General features: G+C 42.3%; 2 protein-coding genes across 2 annotated transcripts in view; one reads left to right on the top strand and one right to left on the bottom strand.

Moving 5' to 3' along the window:
• The first annotated feature begins 55 nt into the window (after positions 1-55).
• On the top strand, positions 56-12,194 carry gatb (glutamyl-tRNA(Gln) amidotransferase, subunit B). The gene is made up of 13 exons (XM_071519721.1): positions 56-213; positions 494-647; positions 748-861; positions 4,921-5,119; positions 5,310-5,432; positions 5,580-5,693; positions 6,835-6,919; positions 7,480-7,524; positions 8,021-8,213; positions 8,488-8,621; positions 11,345-11,423; positions 11,541-11,675; positions 11,791-12,194. The coding sequence occupies exons 1-13, from the start codon at positions 56-58 to the stop codon at positions 11,914-11,916; spliced, it is 1,659 nt and encodes a 552-aa protein (XP_071375822.1). The 3' UTR covers positions 11,917-12,194.
• Positions 12,195-13,955: 1,761 nt separating this feature from the next.
• fhip1aa (FHF complex subunit HOOK interacting protein 1Aa) overlaps positions 13,956-17,435 on the bottom strand; it is a 28,907-nt gene continuing 25,427 nt past the window's right edge. The window contains exon 12 of the mRNA XM_071519711.1: positions 13,956-17,310. Within this exon, the coding sequence (XP_071375812.1) occupies positions 17,108-17,310 (203 nt within the window). The 3' untranslated portion in view covers positions 13,956-17,107. The remainder of the gene's footprint in view (positions 17,311-17,435) is intronic.

Raw genomic sequence — 17,435 nt, 5'->3', positions numbered from 1 at the left:
GAATGTCACCCAAAGAAACTACAACTCCCATGACCGCTAAAACCTAAAGGACAACATGGCCGCCTCCTCTGCTGCAGCGGGTGCGTTGCTACATAATATCAATAAACAAATATTATTATTTCATCTAAATGCTGCATTTCATCAGTGTGTAATCAGGCGAATAGGCACATTGGCTCCACGATGCCAAAGTCAACCACAGCTGAAAAGAAAAAGGTAGGTGAGAATGACTGCTAACGCTAAAGTTTGTATTTCTGTGCTCTCTGTGCTGTCTGGCTGTGATGGAGAATGACATGAGTAACTATATACATTTATGACAGACTCTGATTTCTATAATTCACCTGCGTTGGAGAAAGCAATACTTTTGAGGTAGTTATTTATGTCCTACCTGCTCACTTCTTCATCCCTGTGCTCACAGTACTTCTTCTCTTCTGCCTGTGTGTGTGTGTGTGTGTGTGTGTGTGTGTGTGTGTGTGTGTGTGTGTTTGTCCCTCAGTGCTCCCCAACAGCTGGTAGGGGTGGTGGGGCTGGAGATCCACGCTCAGATCAACTCCAACACCAAGCTGTTCTCTGGCTCACAGGTCCGCTTCCAAGCACCCCCAAACTCCATGGTGTCATTCTTTGATGCATCCTTACCTGGCACATTACCGGTCAGTGTTTACCTCTGAGTTCTCAGTAATAAGAAAGAACATGTTTTTTTTGTCTGGTCACATGCACTGTCATAATCATGCCATCCCTCTCTGTCCCCAGGCTCTGAACAGGCGATGTGTTGAGGCAGCAGTGATGACAGGACTGGCTCTCAACTGCACCATAAACAGAAAGTCACTTTTTGACAGAAAGCACTACTTCTACGCTGACCTTCCTGTAAGTTATCCCTGTCTGTCTTTATTTGTTCCTTTCTGATTAGGCTGTAGACGTAAAGGGTTTTGATCAGTAAGAGAGAGAGATGGTATAAGATGGGGTTGAACCTTATCTGTGGAAGAGCAGTGTAGAGTCACCATTGTCTTGCGCGTTATGCTGCATCATTGCTTTTGCTTTGTTATAAGCTGTCCTCATCTGCTTCCAGTTTCTCCATCACAACTTTCCCAGTCATCTTTCCTGTCTCTGAGCTCTAATTGAAATAGTGAGCAAGTCTTGCTGAAGCAGCAAAAATGTCATTTGCCACACATATAGACAAATGATGCGGAACACTGTTAAAAGGAAAAGACCAGTGTTTTTCACTTACTGGCTCATTTACTTAAGTGCACCTCTATTTTTGCATTATCCTTAGGCCATTTTCCACTGCATGGCATTGTTGTTATAATTTGGGGCTAGCTCCCTTTTATTCATAGTTTGAATGATGGGATGCTCAGATCATATGAAGTCATGACAACCCAGGTTGTGTTGCCTAGCAGTTAGCAGTTTTCAGTTGATACACTACACATAAAAGTGTGTAACTATTCATTTGATTATGAACTATATGCTTCCTGTTGAGTACATTGCTTTAAAAGCTTCTTATTTTGGAACTTGCTGCTGGTTATCGCATTTAATGCCATAAAAGGATTCAGAAAGCTATTTCTATAAATAAAATGGACATCGCCTATTTGACAAGGATGGATTATGGCCTCTGTCTGTCAGCATGATATTTGAGGTTTTGAGGTTTGAGTTTCACACTGATCCTGTGGTCTTCAGAAGGGATTGTGACTTATTTAAATACCTCACTACATGCTGTATGCGCTGCACAGCAGACTCAGAGGATTTGGAGTTGCAGGGTGATGGTATAAGTAAATGAAAAACTCTTAACACTGGTATTTCCATTCAACAGTCTTGGCCATGTGATGTTCACTTCTCTGTAATGAAGTGCTTGCATGACAAGGTTTCACTGTCCCTCAGAGCCCCAGGGTAATTTTACTGCGGGTATGAGTGGCATTTTAGGCCTCGGCAGAAAAGACGAAATGTCACAGGAACTCTACAGTAACTTGCCCTACAGAGACCTCTTCTAATAAATCTAGATTTTCACCCTAAAAAGTTCATTAGAGAATTTCCTAACGATGGGCATTTTCAAAGTCAGTCTTCCCCCGGTTAGGTATTATGCTAACAGGGCTGTAGGCAAGGTAATGAGAAGGATAATTACGGGCTGATGAGCTAGAATATTTATGTCCCATTGGTAGTATTTCACAGGAGCCGCTCTTAGAAGTGGCCTAAAAGGAAATTACCCTCATGGAGTAGCAGGCAATATATGGGAGGAATTCCATTGCTGCTTAAAAAGTTGAATGACACAGTTTATGTAACTGTTATTTGTCTGTTTTGTTTAATATCAACACTAAAGAAGCCTTTTCCTATTCGATAATGGTTTCAAAGTGAAAATATCATCCTTTTTTGGAGAAGGATTTGGTCACCTTGTGATTGTTGGAATCATTTATATAATCAAACAAATAGTAAAAGGGCAATAAGTAAGATTTTTCCTGCCCCATATCACTAAATAAGGGTGCTGTGCCATTGCTCTGTCGATGTTGTTGCAGTTCCTACTGGTCGCAGATAGAGATTGATAGAAGTCATAGATGACTTCATGCCCCTTTTAAATATCACAGAGGCTTACTGGTTATCAGACCCTGGCATTGGTATGTAGCATAATCATCATGGCAGAGATGCATTATCTCCCTAGAAAGGAAATGTATTGTGAAATCTCAGCAGAATCCCTTCCAGAAGCAGAGGGATTACTGCTGGGTTCCTCTTGCTATCTTGCGTGCTTACTGAGGATTGCATCACCTCTTTTGGCTTCATTCTCAATAGCTTCCACACACACACAGAGCAGGGATGATAATACCCGTTTAGATTTTTCCATGAGATTTCCTAAACAATTCATGCCAATGCTTGCCAGCACCTCTATTCAAGTTCTTAATTCACTGTGTATACTGTGCATAATACCTGCTGATGCCGTGTTCATGGTTATTTAGTTTGCGTTAGTCTCACCAGCTGCTCAAAGAGAGTTATCTGACCCAGTGTTGTATGAAACAGTTTGACAAAGTGAAGTCAGAGTGAGTTTAATTCAGGCTCATGATGGGAGATTTTCACATTCAGCCTAGTTTGAAATACAATCTATGCTCGTAAAAAACCAAACCAATATCAGGGGCTTGGGAGAAATTATCCTGCCCTTGAAAAATATATTCATAAATTGCATTGTACATTATTGATATGTTCCACTACAGATCCCTGATTGCATTTTGTAAAACACCACAGTTACTCATTAAATGATTAATGTGGTTGTCTGACCAGCATTCCTTCTTTGAATTGGCAGGCAAGGCACATATATAAAGTTTTTAACAGCCCTTCAATAACATGCCCCAGTAGCTCCACACTAATCTACTAGCAAAAACACATAATAACAATTTCCTTGAAATATTAAGTGTCCAAATAAACAGACTTGGCCTGTGAATTGAATCTTTGACATCTGTTTAATGAGAGTAATGAATGTCTTTGTAAAGTGTGACTAGCTTAGAGGAACTTCGGTTTCCAAGTGTGGAGAATCAGACGACCAGTTGAACCTGGTTTGTTTAGTAACTTTGAAATGAGTCAGAAAATGACTCTCTGGCTCACAGAACCAAACTGGAGTGTGTGTATGTGTGTCAGCACAAGTATGTAGGCAGGGTACTAATGGATATGGATACTAATGGTGTAGAGTCTTTTGAAATGTTAGAAAATTGGGGACACGTTTGGGGCATCACTGCTCATTATGGCTCAAACCACCATCAGAGTGTAATTGGGAAAGCTTGATGTGCGTCCCAGGCAGAGGATCTCGCTACCGACGGTCTGGAACAAACCTGCCTCACCCCTCATTATATAGCCAAGTGATTATGCAGGAAATGCAAATATTCCTCAGTTTTACAGATGCCCCCTAATGTATGGCCTGCACATGCTTAGCAGGCACTTTTGAGCAAGCAAAGGCGACATTTTCATTGGCAGTGACAAAGCTCACGGAAAGATTAAAAAGAAGAAACAAGGGATTTGTGATAAGCTACTAAAATATTTACAGAATCCAGCAAGATAAATTGAAAAAGAAATTCTTCAATGGTCAGTTTTTTTCCCCATTTGTTCTGGATGGAGGTGTCATGCAAGTGATTGATCTGTTGATTAGGTACATTGTACAAAATGCTAGTGACTAATTGCCCCCCCCCCCCCTCCCATCTCTGCTCCCACATCCTCTCTCTCTTTAGCATAGCAATAAGTATGATTAATGTTTAGTTCCTGTGATGTGGTTGCCATAGTAACATGGAAATGTAATACTTGGAGCAGCACACTCCTCAGGAATAGAGGAGCAGATGAAATATTTATCCTCCTGCATTTGTGAGTATAAACCTTGAGCGAAATGACAGTGCCCCAGTCGCATAACAATGAAGGACCTAGCAGCCACTGTTGTGATTAATTGATGCGCCTTGCCTCACCTTTACGTGAGTCGCCACGTCACCGACTGAGCCCCGCTCTTTATTGTTATTCCACTGGAATATTGTGATTTCATTCAAAGTGAGTAAACACTGTGGCTACTGTTTCCTCACAGTCTCTCACGATGTCTTGGTCAGTTACGCACTATGCAGACACAATCAGCAAACAGCTTGCAGTCCTATGTCTTTTACAAAATAGCAAGGTGAGGTTGCTGACACTCTAATGAACTCTACATGTCAAATAGAATATTGTCAAATGATTTACTAAATTAATATAATGTGGCACTTTATTGACCCCTGTTGGGAAATCCTCTCTTCGCTTTTCCCTCCCGCCTCCACAGGGAGGTCAGAGGTCAGAGTCAGCTACAGAGCAGCACTCTTGGAGCTGGTAGAGGTTCAGCAGGGCAGATGCTTGCCGCCACAGGGGCTTGAACCCGGGTCATCCAGTTGAAGCCTAGTCTCCTTGCTGCCCAGACTTATGTAGTACTGCATTTTCTCCTCTCAGGCCGGCTACCAGATCACGCAGCAACGGCGGCCCATCGCAGTGGACGGCGCGCTGACTTACAGCCACCTGGGAGGGAAGAAGAGGAGCCAGGTGCTCAACAAGACTGTCCGGATCAAACAGATTCAGCTGGAGCAGGACAGCGGCAAGAGTCTCCACGATGACCACCGCAGCCAGACACTCATAGACCTCAACAGAGCAGGTAACATTACTGAGTACCTGGGACTAATAATACTGGAAGAAAAGTTCAAACAGAGCAGATGGAACTCAATAGAAACGTATACCGTAGATTTAAACCACTCAACAAAGTGGGTACCGTCGAGGTTTGTCACAGAGCTCAACAGAATAGATGGTGTGGAGATGTAAAACATGTCTATCTTCACGTCCGTCAGGTGTAGGTCTAATGGAGCTGGTGATGGAGCCAGACATGAGCTGTGGAGAGGAGGCTGCCGCAGCTGTCAGAGAGCTTCAGCTCATACTGCAGGCCCTGGGCACCTGTCAAGGCAACATGTCTGGTAGGGAGATCTCCCTCTGTCTCTGTCATTCTCTGTCTTTTTCTTGTCTCTTGTTGCACACTTTCTGACCTTTTACACTTCCAAAACTTCCACGCTGATTTTCTCCTCTCTCACCATGCCTGTGGTCCTTGCTCTCTTTTACCTCAGAGGGCCAGCTGAGGGTCGATGCCAACGTGTCCGTCCACACGCCAGGTGACCCTCTGGGCGTCAGGACGGAGGTGAAGAACATCAACAGCGCCCGATACCTGGCCAGGGCAATAGGTGAGCGCCATAGAGACTCAGCTGGTGGCGGTGCATATTCTTACCGCTTTTAGCGAGGTTATCAGGCTGACTCGAGATGGATAGTGGTATTGTCTGTGTGTGTTTGAGAGTGTGACAGCTATTTTAGGGAAGTAGTATTGAACACTGTTCCAACCCAGCAGGTCTTAACCGGTTGCGTGAACGCTCTGAAATAGTGCAGCAAACACGCACACACACACTGAAGGTAGGAGCTTTAGTTGACATTTGCACACATTCTCGCCCTGAAACAATTACTTGGCAGTAGACTTTGCTGATGGGTAATTATGCGTGTGCTACAAGTCAAACTGGTAGTCAAAGATAAGAGACACACATACACAGCGAGACCAAACAAACACACACGCATACACAAACTCTTGCGGCTGTCTGTCTTTGCCTGTTTGAATTGTCTCTGTCAGTGTGATGGCGGAGGTCTATCAAAAACTTTCTGCTGTTTAAACGTGTCTTTTTTTTCTTTGTTACAAACTTTGAAGTAAGCCTTGTTACATGTCTACATAAAAAAAGTAGGAATAGGCTTTTTGTTGACTTAAAAACAAGATGGAGAGATTTATGAAGAGACATTAAGACAGGAAGGGTGGATCGTATTGACAGTAACTGGTGAAGCATTGGTTTAAGACTGACAAACTCACAGCCAATTAGCTGTCTGATGGCAGTAAGTGCTGGTGAATTGCTGTCTCACAGATGCTCATTCAAAAAACATAGAATTTATGTCAACACTAATTTCAGTGACTGTTTATAGAGTTTCGCTTCAAAAGCCGATAATGAGCCACCACCAGAAAATTACAGCATTTTACATGCAGGACCAGCACAAAGGTTTTAAATCTGGTTTGACATATCATGATGCTGTGCTTGAATTATTTATCGATAAAGTTGTATCAAATTTAGTCCGCAGCTGAAGTGGTATTTAAAAGTCATAGAGAAAAACATCATTTATCACCGTATTAATGTGGCAGCAGTCAGAGACTTGAGGCGTGCCAGTGTGTTGGAGCAGCTGTTTGGCATTTACAACAAAATTATATTTGTGTATACAAGTGTTAATGGAACAAGTGTGTGTGTGTGTGTGTGTATGTGTGTGTGTGTATGTGTGTGCCCTTATATTCCACAGACTATGAGATCCAGAGACAGATAGGTGTCCTACAGAGAGGGGGGACGGTGCAGAATGAGACCCGGGCCTATGACTCCAAATCAGGGTAAGAGGATGAGACACCAGAGCCTCAGTGCCAAGCTTTACCCACCAAAACACTATTTCTAACTGGGATATCTGCCTGTTTCATGCTGTGCTGAAGAGGAACCATCATTGGTAATGATGATGGATAGAGCCATTTGGATGCCGTCATTGCCCTGCTTTGTCTGTGCGCTATGTGCCACTCAGAGGCTCATAAGCTCACAAAATGAGCCAGCCCACACACAGCTGAGTTCTTGATCATCTCTGGTGTTCACTCTCCTTCCCATGAGGCCTTGCATGTCCCGAGGTGCCTGGTGAAATGTGGTAAATGGTGTGTGTGATGGCCTGTGATTGGGCCTCTCGGTTTGTCCCTGGGACAAAGGGGGCTACAGCCCTGATGGCCATGTTTTTGCAGTCAGGCAGGCTGACTGGAAGGCATCACCTCACACCTGAACATATACATACACAGAACTTCAGCATATCTCAGATTTGGGTTAACATCTCTCCAATTTGACTTGGCCGGGTGTCTTTTTAGAAGGTTTGATATGTGCGGTCATAATTTAACATTTGCATATTTTCTTCTAGACAGACCATTCCTATGAGGGACAAGGAGGGTCTTCAGGACTATAGGTGAGTGTGTGTTTTTGTGCTATGCATGTACAGTGTGTGCTCATGTCTGCCCCGGGAGCGTGTGTTTACTGACGTGCGGTTAAGATATCAGAAGTTTATCTTGCCCTCAGTGGGGACTGGAGCAGGATGAGAGTCCCTGACTGGCAGCTAGATAGAGAGGAATAAACACACATCACTCAAGGCCTGTAGACCTCAGTTGACGTGTGTGTGTGTGTGTGTGTGTGTGTGTGTGTGTGTGTGTGTGTGTGTGTGTGTGTGTGTGTGTGTGTGTGTGTGTGTGTGTGTGTGGGAAGGGGAATGATAGACAGACAGGTTAGAGGCTGATAGAGTCAAATGATTAGAGGAGTATGTGAAATGTGACAAGTGTGCTGTCAAGACGACTGATAGTAGTACAACAAAAGCTAGCCTCCACCTTTCTAAGCTTATCTCTACTGCTGATAAAACATCCTTCACCCCCCTCCTCACCCTCTCTTTTTCCCATTCTTCCTCCCTCCAGGTTTATGCCGGAGCCCAACCTGCCCCCTCTGATGGTGTACGGGGATAACGCCTCACTGCCCGCCGGTGTCGACGCGCGCCAGGCGGTGGTGGTGGAGCGGATAAGGGAGGGGCTGCCGGAGCTACCTGGCGTCAAGAGAGACCGGCTGGTGCACGCATACGGCATCCTGCCCGAGCACAGCTTCACTCTGGTGGTGAGTGTGTGTGTGTGTGTGTAGGCGGGTGTGCGGCGGGGTGAGCGAGCCGACTCATCGTCTCATCCCGGCTAAATCCGTTACCTGCACGTTTCTCACGTTTCTCATATTTACCGTCCGAGGGGGGAGTGAGTCAGCTTGGCTTCAGTTCCTCTTTTCTCCAGCAGGGAGCAGTGTGCTGTGACGGTGTCTGTTGTCTGCTGTGCTGATTTGATCCTAATTAGATAACGTGCATGTGATTTGTTGATGGTATTCTCATGGTATTCTGCTGCAGAGCGAGGATGGGCTGGTGGACTACTTTGAGGCACTGGTGAAGGAGACCAAGAAGGAGCCGAGGAAGGTGATTGGCTGGGTGACAAACGAGCTGTTGGGTCACCTCAAGCAGCAAGACCTGAGTGTGAGCCAGAGGTGAGACACACACACACACTCACCTTAGAGATAGGAGGGATTTAATTCATGCAAAAAATAGTACTTCTATATTTTAAATCTTTTGTTAACTAAAAGTGTTTCAGTATATTTGGTATCGGGCAAAAGATAATCAATTTCTGTGACTGCCGCAAATCCAATATCTCTTCTTGACTAGACTCCTAGTGATGAGCTAAATGTCTCTTTGAAGGTTTTAAATATTTGGACCATTTTAAATGCACTGCACTGATGAATCGCACCATATTGGATTGAACCATAATTATGTTTTTAAAGATGTTCAGTTTGCCACGAGAGGAAAAAATAATTATATCTTTATCTAGTGAATTTGGTGGAAGCACAAATTGCGAAGCATCAAGAATCCTGATAATAATCAAACTGTAGCTCCAATCATAAAATTTCAGCCTAACTACTGTGGGGTCCCTGCTGGTTCCCACCCTCAACACACACTCACACAGTTTCATTAGCATCATCCTTGTCCTTGGCTCAATGGGAAATGCCACTCAATCCTAGTTTTTAAAATATGTCTTTCCTATGCCCTGCGAAAGTTTGCACCGAATTAATGAGCATTTACTACTGTCTCCCATAGCCGGAAACAAGCTTGTTCTGCCCTGCACAGTGTTCAGAATAACGTTTTCAGAGTCGAGCTAAAATCTCTGGGTTGGAAATGATAGCACGTCAACCTTAGTTAGATGAAAAAATTCTGCCGTCTCCCCATTCATCGTTTCCTGGCTGCACTCCCTGGTTTGATTGACACCGCAGATTATTAGATTCTTAATGTTTACAAATACTGATTAGACTATACCGTGTCATACTACAATAACATATGTGAGTTCATAATTCATCTGGTATTTATGTGCTAATTTCTTATGTTTGTCAATGAGAAATCCCTGTGGCGGTGTGACAGAGCTCATCGGAGGAAAGCCTATTTTGACAAATCCAATTACATTAGTGAAATCATTACTTTGTGGAAGACTGGGAGAAAGCAAGGTTTAGGTTTTGTTTTGATCTCTCCCTGATGAAGGCGTGTTTGCTGAAACATGTTGGATGTTTGTTTTTTTTTAAACTGTTCCAAAATGGACTATCCAGTGAATAAAGGCTTTTTAATATTTTGTCACAAAGACTTGCCTCAGTACCTGTCTTGAATCTAGGTTTTATTGTGTTGCAGACACCAGACACTTTAGCTTCAAAGGCCATGAAGATCCCCATCTAGCCACCAGTTATCTTGTCTAGACTGCAGGTTTTTCTGAGAAAACAACACCAATTTATTTCTTGTCTCCCACTGCTTATATTTATGAAATGCTGTGATGTTAAATATCAGATAGTCATCTCCACTCTGCAATTTTCTTGCTATGGCAGATTAATAGAGAGTGCAACTCAAAGAAAAATGGAAATAGCGTGGTGCGTCTGAGTTGCATTTAAAGCTGCTGAGAAGTGGAGCTCTGATCGAGGGTCACTCGCCAGTTCACACTATAGAAACTTCACTTTAATCTACGGAGTCCCACTCAGATCAGCAGTGTTACTCTAAGATAATTTATGAAAATAAACTCTGAGTCATAAGAGAGTGTATGAAATTGAATTAAGTTATGGGCTGACGTCAGCGCAGATGCTGTAAGCTTTACTTTATCTCCTGTCCCAGATTGTTGTGAAGCGTATATGTGTGTGTGTGTGTGCGCGCGTGCGTGCGTGTGTGTAAACAGCAGAGTAGATGGTGTTTATTTACGCATAATGTTGCATTTGTCTTTGAGGGAAGGAGGAGAAAAACAAAGAATGGCGAGCATTTGGGGGCAAAAATGAGATCTATATATCAAGTAAAAGTTCTATTTAGTAGTGTGAGTACCTCTTTATTTGTGTGTTTATGATATAACGTTATCATTATGAAGTTATTTCAACAATTGATCAAAGTTAGGTCCACTTTTTCTGTCATGGCTCTCCTATAAAGTTCGTCCAAACCTACTCACGCCCCTGTGGCTCCAAGCCCTCGAACTGGACTGAGATAAATGAATTGAGAGATTGGGAACGGATACCGGTCGGACAGCCAGAGAGGTAAAACCCCAGACATGTCATTAAGGGCCAGTCGAGCTCATCCCGGCGCTTCCAGCGGTTGAGGCGAGTCACTCTTACAGGGTCTCCCTCTGAACTGCAGTCTGGTCCGCTGGCGGCTGACTGTGAGCGAGGCTCTGTGCGAGCCCGGTGGCAGATTTGTGGCAGCGCGATGACAGCATGATGACAGAATCCTGAAATATTCCACCAGGACTACATTAATGCAATGTCAAAAATGTGAGAGATTTGAAAACATGAAAATAATGAGGGTTCTCTATTTGACATATAAACAGTCAGCCAAACCAAGGCATGTTTGTAATGATAGATACTTTTCATCTATTTTTTCCAGTGTGTATGCCAGGTCTGGGGAAAATAAGCTCAGATGGACTGTCTGGCCCGTAATACACTGAGGGAAACCTGGTCTCCACTCAGCGAGTTCCAACAGCCTTTTTGAGTCTGTCACTCTGTCTAGTCGCCCAGGGGAATAAACAAACAGGCAGAAGAGAAAAACACAAAATAGTCAAATCACAAATGTTGATTGTCTCTTTCATCGTCTCTCTCTGTGTCTGTGTGCCCCCCTCTCTGTTTCTCCCCCTTCACTTTATCTCTAATTCTTCAGTCTGTCTATGAAAACACTATTTAATTATCCCTTCATTTGCTTTCAGCCCAGTCTCTCCTTCTGCCCTGGCAGAGCTGCTGGACCTTCAGGAAACAGGACACATCTCCTCCTCTGTTGCCAAGCGGGTCAGTCAGCCGCACTGCACCGTGCCTTCTTACCTCCTCCTATCTGTCAGGACACACATCCCAGCGAGAACTCGTTTGTATTCTCGGTTTCAACTTGAGTTTTCCTGATGCTCTCAGGTGTTCCAGGAGATGTGGGGGTCGCCGGGGAAGACGGCACTGCAGATCGTCCAGGAGCAGGACTTGGGGCTGGTCAGCGACACTGCAGAGCTGCACAGCATCTGTCAGCGGGTGGTGGACTCCAATCCTGATCAGGTGAGAGCTCGGTAGACACACACACACACACATGCAGACACATCGTTACTACATATCTGAGATCAATTTAACCAAGACAACTGCTCATGAAAGGCTGCTTTACCCCCCTCTGTAGGTCCAGGCTGTCAGGAATGGAAACAAGAAAGTTCTGAACAAGCTGATGGGACTGGTCCAAAAAGAGACCAAAGGCCGAGCTGATCCTGTTCTAGTGCGGGTGATTCTAGAGGAGAAGATTTCGTGAAGACCGGACCCATGCATGGCAGCCATATCACTGTGAGAGAGATTAGACTTAATGACGTGTGTTACTCGCGCTTTTATGGGAAAAAGTAAAGACACGACAATGATGTTTTATGACAGTGTGAATATGCTGATATGCAGAGTGATCATGTCCTTGTCACTCTCGTTCTGGAGAGCCTCTTGTGGGTGCCGGTTTGCTGCAAGTGGAATGTGTGAATTTGTTTTATCTGCAGTTGTTAGGCGGCAGTGTTGGTATTATGTTCTGTATTTATGTATGTACTATAAGTGTTCAAAAGTAATAAATCTTTTCAGATTATCAGTTGTATCTCCACCCGGTTTGGTTTATGACCAAAAAAGATATCGTGCATGATAAGGCAGGCTTTCACATAGACAGATCTGCCCTGTTTGAAATACAATGCAACTTGATCAACACAGTGCAATCTGATAGTTTAAGATACATTATTATTTTGCTCCTCATTTTGATGACGGGGGGACAAGAGTAAGATTTCAAAGTATGTTTCCTCTAAACAGCTGCATATAATTGTATATTATCCTGAAACCCTCTGTACCATTGGCACCTGTCATATTGTTCATGATGATTATTTGTGAGCCCCGGAAATCATGCAGGCAGGTGCTAAAATCGTCAGGACAGATGCCCCCTCATCCAGAGAAGCAAAACAGACCCAAACCATTTTAATGTCAAGGCATGAGAGTGATCAATGAGCTCCCTCTAGTGGTTGGTGAACATAAGAAAGTCTATATTTTGTATCCAACTGTACTGTATGTGACCTAAATGTAGTCATTTTAGATAAGTATCTTATTTTGAAACAAATATTGATTGCAAATTACAAAGGGAATACTAATCTATTTATGCGCCTGATCCCATATTGAGGCTGGAAAATTCCATGTGAAAATGTGTAATGTGTGTATGATAGAGAACAGAAATCCTCAGCAGGATAGACATCAAAGTGCTATTTGCTGGTCAGCTGCAACTGTGTACCGACAGGCTGTGTGGCTTTCACAGCAGCTTCTGTCCAATCCCTAAAGCTGTTGGAGGTTTTTCATTTCATAAGAATTAGTTTTTGTTATGGTTGTATTAGTTTCAAAATGACTTTTTCAAGGGACCTCGGCTTCAAATCAAAGATAACAGTTGTAGGCTAAGACTCTGAGGGTCTCAAACATTCAAACACTGATGTTTATTTTACCTCAGTTGCAGAAGAATTAAGTTATGTCAAATGACATTCTAATCTAATTCTGCCCCAAGAAGCCGGGTGCATGTGACTACAGATGGGAACGAGCTGAGGTTCATGGTTGTGCATTGGTCGTGACAGAAGATGCTTCATGTTTTATTTGTTTTTTTGACCATGTAATAACCTAAACACAGAGAGAGTAAGGTCTTCAAAGCCAACACAATGGGCTGTTTATTTAGCAAAAAGATGATATCTTGGGTAGTCACGTACTAAAGATAGAGTTTTTCAACAATAAAATGCAACCTAAACTGTCAGAAAGTTCTCCATCTTAATACAAGGTTACTTCGTCTGTCATAGTCCTTGCATCTCTTTCCTCAGTTTGTGAATAGAGAATGTTTCTCAGCCCTTGTGTTTGTGCCCAAGAAGAAGACCTAGTTTTGAACAAAAAAATCTCTCTTGGGGAAAGGCTGTCAGGAAAGGAATTGTTTAGTACATGAGGGCATTGGTGTCCACAGAGCAAACAGCCTCAAACCACCTCTGGCAAAAAAAGGAAAGAATATATTGCTGCTGTCGGGTGGAAACCTGCTGGGGGAATCGCCTTGTTTTGAGCTCGACTATCACACATTTTTGGGTTTATCCAGTGGGGTTTGAAAGGGTTTTATAAGCCCAAGGGTCGCAGAACTTTCTCAACCCAGAGGACCATGTGATCTAGAAATGGTAACGTGGGTTTGAGAATATATTTAAAAAAAAACATACCTAGCAGTGTGAAAAATGTAAACTGAAGTCTGATGTGAGTGTATTCTGCCATTTTAGTAGACTGTGGACAAATTAAATGCATACAGTTTCATTTGACAGAAATTGTATTTATTAAAAGAGACATGCCTTTGTGTCTCAGACACCAGCAACAAACAGGAGGAGCATAACAGCAACCTGATCACATCTGGGACAGAAAATTGAGGCTAAATGGTGTCAGAAAGGATGCACGAGTATCTTTGGAATAAGAACCCACTGAGACACAAACTGGTCTAAAAATTTGGTTGCCAACTTGCAATACCCGTTTCATACTACTATGCTAAAACAATAATTGTTGCACTGTGCTGGATGGGCGACCGAATCTGTGCTGAGAGGCGGCTGTGCCAGTTTGGGCTGGCACAACTCAGTGCAGAGTGGCACTGTAGTATGAAAAGGCTGATAAAGTGCTCTGCAACAATCTTTTACAAGAGAGAAAGACGTGATCAACAATTTTGAAAATGGCATTGATCGATACGATATCTTTCTATCCATTTTTGTACAAAAGTGTTAGCACACAAAGACCTACTGCATACTATTCATTCATTGTCTGCATAGCATGGAGTAGAAGTTGGCTGGATTTACATAGGAACAAAAAATATATGATCCACATCTACACTTTAAGTTAAACACAATATTTAGCCTTGCTAGCCAGACTGTTGTGAGATGATCACACTATAATCTGGCTTGCAAAGCCACCAGATATACAGTTGCCTTGTTAAGTATTCACCCTCTTTCTTCACATTTTTCTGCTACCATTTTGTGCCATTACAAAATAATTAAAAGTGCACTGATTTTTATGAGATCTACTCAAAGCAGTCCATTATCTCAAAGCAGAGATTAAATCTGCATAAAATTGAAACAGAAAAATCATTTTGAGAAAGTATTCACCTCATTTGTTTCAATAATGACTACTTAAAACATGGTCTAATAATTTACATCATATCTTGAGATTTAAAAATTAGGCTCTAAAAGGATTGCACAACAGTTTTTCCTTGAAAATTTGGCATATTCTGTCTCCTGGTAAATGTCCCCATTACACCACCTGCATCTTTATATCTAGCTGTGGGTTAATTGTATTTGAAGCCCTTGAAACTGGGTTTTCTTGTCACTGATGGACAAACAATATAATCCACTCTATTTTTGAGAGCAGTGTAGCAGTGTCCATTATGCACTTAAAAGTGATATGAAGGGATTTGACGGGGCTGACTGTTGGCAAGAACGACCAATTCTGAAATGAGCCAACTCTTGAAATGCCCATTTTACACCATAAACATCAAGTCAGAACAACAGATGTTGTAAATCATCGGTCCCTATGGCCTTTCCTTTACACTTTGTGAGAATAGACGGCTTTAAGTCGATCAAGAATATTTCAACATAAACTATAAACTATAAACATGAACAATACAACTATAATGTAATTTTACTCCTGTGTAAATCCATTCTAAAATGAGGCAAGAATGTGAACTGGAATCCAAATTCAGGCACCAATTTACAAGTACGTCTGTCCTGGTAAATTAATTTAGAAGAGGCATGCTTTGTAACAAAATATATCTCTTGAAATTTTATCATTTCATTCAACAACTATACTGAATAAAACCCATGTCCAATATCTGAACTAAAATAAAGGCAACTTACAATGGGTTGCCCTTAGTATATGCTTTAGTCTGAGTTGTTTTCAACATAAGACTTGTTAGATGCACAACGACCACTCTACCAATAGTGAGATTTCAAACTTATCATAGCTAACAACAACAACATATACCCTAAACATTACCTAAATAAAGGACAGTGATGACAAACCATAACGACAAAAAACTCTTTAGTATAACCTTGTTGAGAAAAAAAAAATATGGCAATAGAAACTCGGTCTCAAAAAGAGCTTAAATACCCCTTCCCACTCACAAAATATGCATTACTTAATCATACCCGAAATATCCATAATTTGCATAGTGTGCTACTTCCTTGGAACATTTTTTCTTACAAGAATATACAGTATAAAGCAGTACTAAAGTAAGGCAAAATAAACAGCATGTACAATTCTGGTTTTGCAGCACCAGTCTAACATGTCAGTTTGTACAGAAAAGTAGAACATGTGGAGCCCATGAATGTGAGTTACTAGTGCATTGTGGGAGCATTATTTCACTGAAGAATTGTGACAACAGATGTGCACTAAATGACTCCTGAGGTACCGTCCTGAATCAACAGAAAAAGAAAAAAATTTGCATTTAACATACAATGATTTTGTGGAAACCCTATTTTGTGAATGAGCAAGTTTGATGACGCAATAATTGACCTGTTTTAGAGATAAACTCATTTAACAGTGATGTGTGCATAAGAACAGAGAATGAAGTGTAAAATTGCACGTGTGTTCTTGTGGATGTTAAATGTGATGATGCCAGCACTGACACCAGTACTCTAAACTAAATAAAACAACAGTTATAATCAAATTAGGGATTGTGCTGCAAATTCATAGGCTCACACCTTCTCAAAGCAACATGGGGAAATACATTGTATGCGTAACTGGTGCTCAGTTACGCATGCAATCCTATGGCAGCGAGGCAACAACACTCAAGAAAAGGCCACCTGAGTAGCGTTACATAACCACATGGAGTGGTGGACATCGTAGTTACAGCTGGTTGCAGAAGACATTCGGAACAAGGGAAGCACCCTGATGTTCAATATTGTATCAAAGCTGCAAGGAGAGACAAGCAGATAAGGGCTGAGAACTGACAGAAGGTCCTGTGTGTATGTGTGTGTGTGTGTGTGTGTGTGTGATAACCATTCCTATTCAGTCTTTGGTTGGTGGACCTGGAGCTGGCCACTATCAGCATTACTAGCTGGTGCAGGAACAAAGATCAGCAAGTAGGTCACGATTTTATAATTGCAAATTTTGACCTCTTCCTCGGTTGTACAACACACATCATAAAACAAGCCTATAAAGAAATTAGAAAGCTTAAGAAATTAGCCTAATGTATGCACTCCACTAAGGCCCACTGATTATCTTTGTTTGGAAAAAATATATATTCTCTCTCTTTATCATTTATTAAAAGCTATCTCAGCATAGTTATAGAAATCACTTGATCTATGGGGTTTATTCTTCATCAAGTAATGCTGGAAACACGATGCACAGAAAATAGAAAACTGCCTAAAAAGAGTCGTTTAAAATCTTAAATTCAAAGAGTTAAAAACGGACAGAGCCCAACTGGGACACGATTACTCTTCCATAGGAATGTATGATAAGATGGAGTGCTCTTGTGCAATGGCAGCCAGTTCTTTCAGGAACTCGGTGAAGAGGACGGTGGCGAAGACTTCCGTCCGGGCCAGAGAGATGGTTTTGGGCTGCGGTGGAGGCGAACTCCTCAAGATCCGTCCCCCGTCCCCGCCGGTGGAACCTCGGCGACCTCCGCTGTTTTTGTCTGAGAACATGAGGATTATATTTTGTTAATGATAAAAAAAAAATTAAAACGCACGCTCAAAGGTGGGTACACTCTATGCTATGCATGGGGTTTGAATTTGAAAGAAGTTTTGTAATTATAATATA

Source organism: Centroberyx affinis, unplaced genomic scaffold (genome assembly GCF_046629955.1).
Source record: "Centroberyx affinis isolate AG114_WGS23_722 - 3 ecotype Tasmania unplaced genomic scaffold, CSIRO-AGI_Caff_v1 ptg000723l_1, whole genome shotgun sequence".
In the NCBI taxonomy this organism is placed as follows: Eukaryota; Metazoa; Chordata; class Actinopteri; order Beryciformes; family Berycidae; genus Centroberyx; species Centroberyx affinis.
The sequence above is the reverse complement of the archived record's forward strand: the minus strand, read 5'-3'. Positions and strand labels throughout refer to the sequence as shown.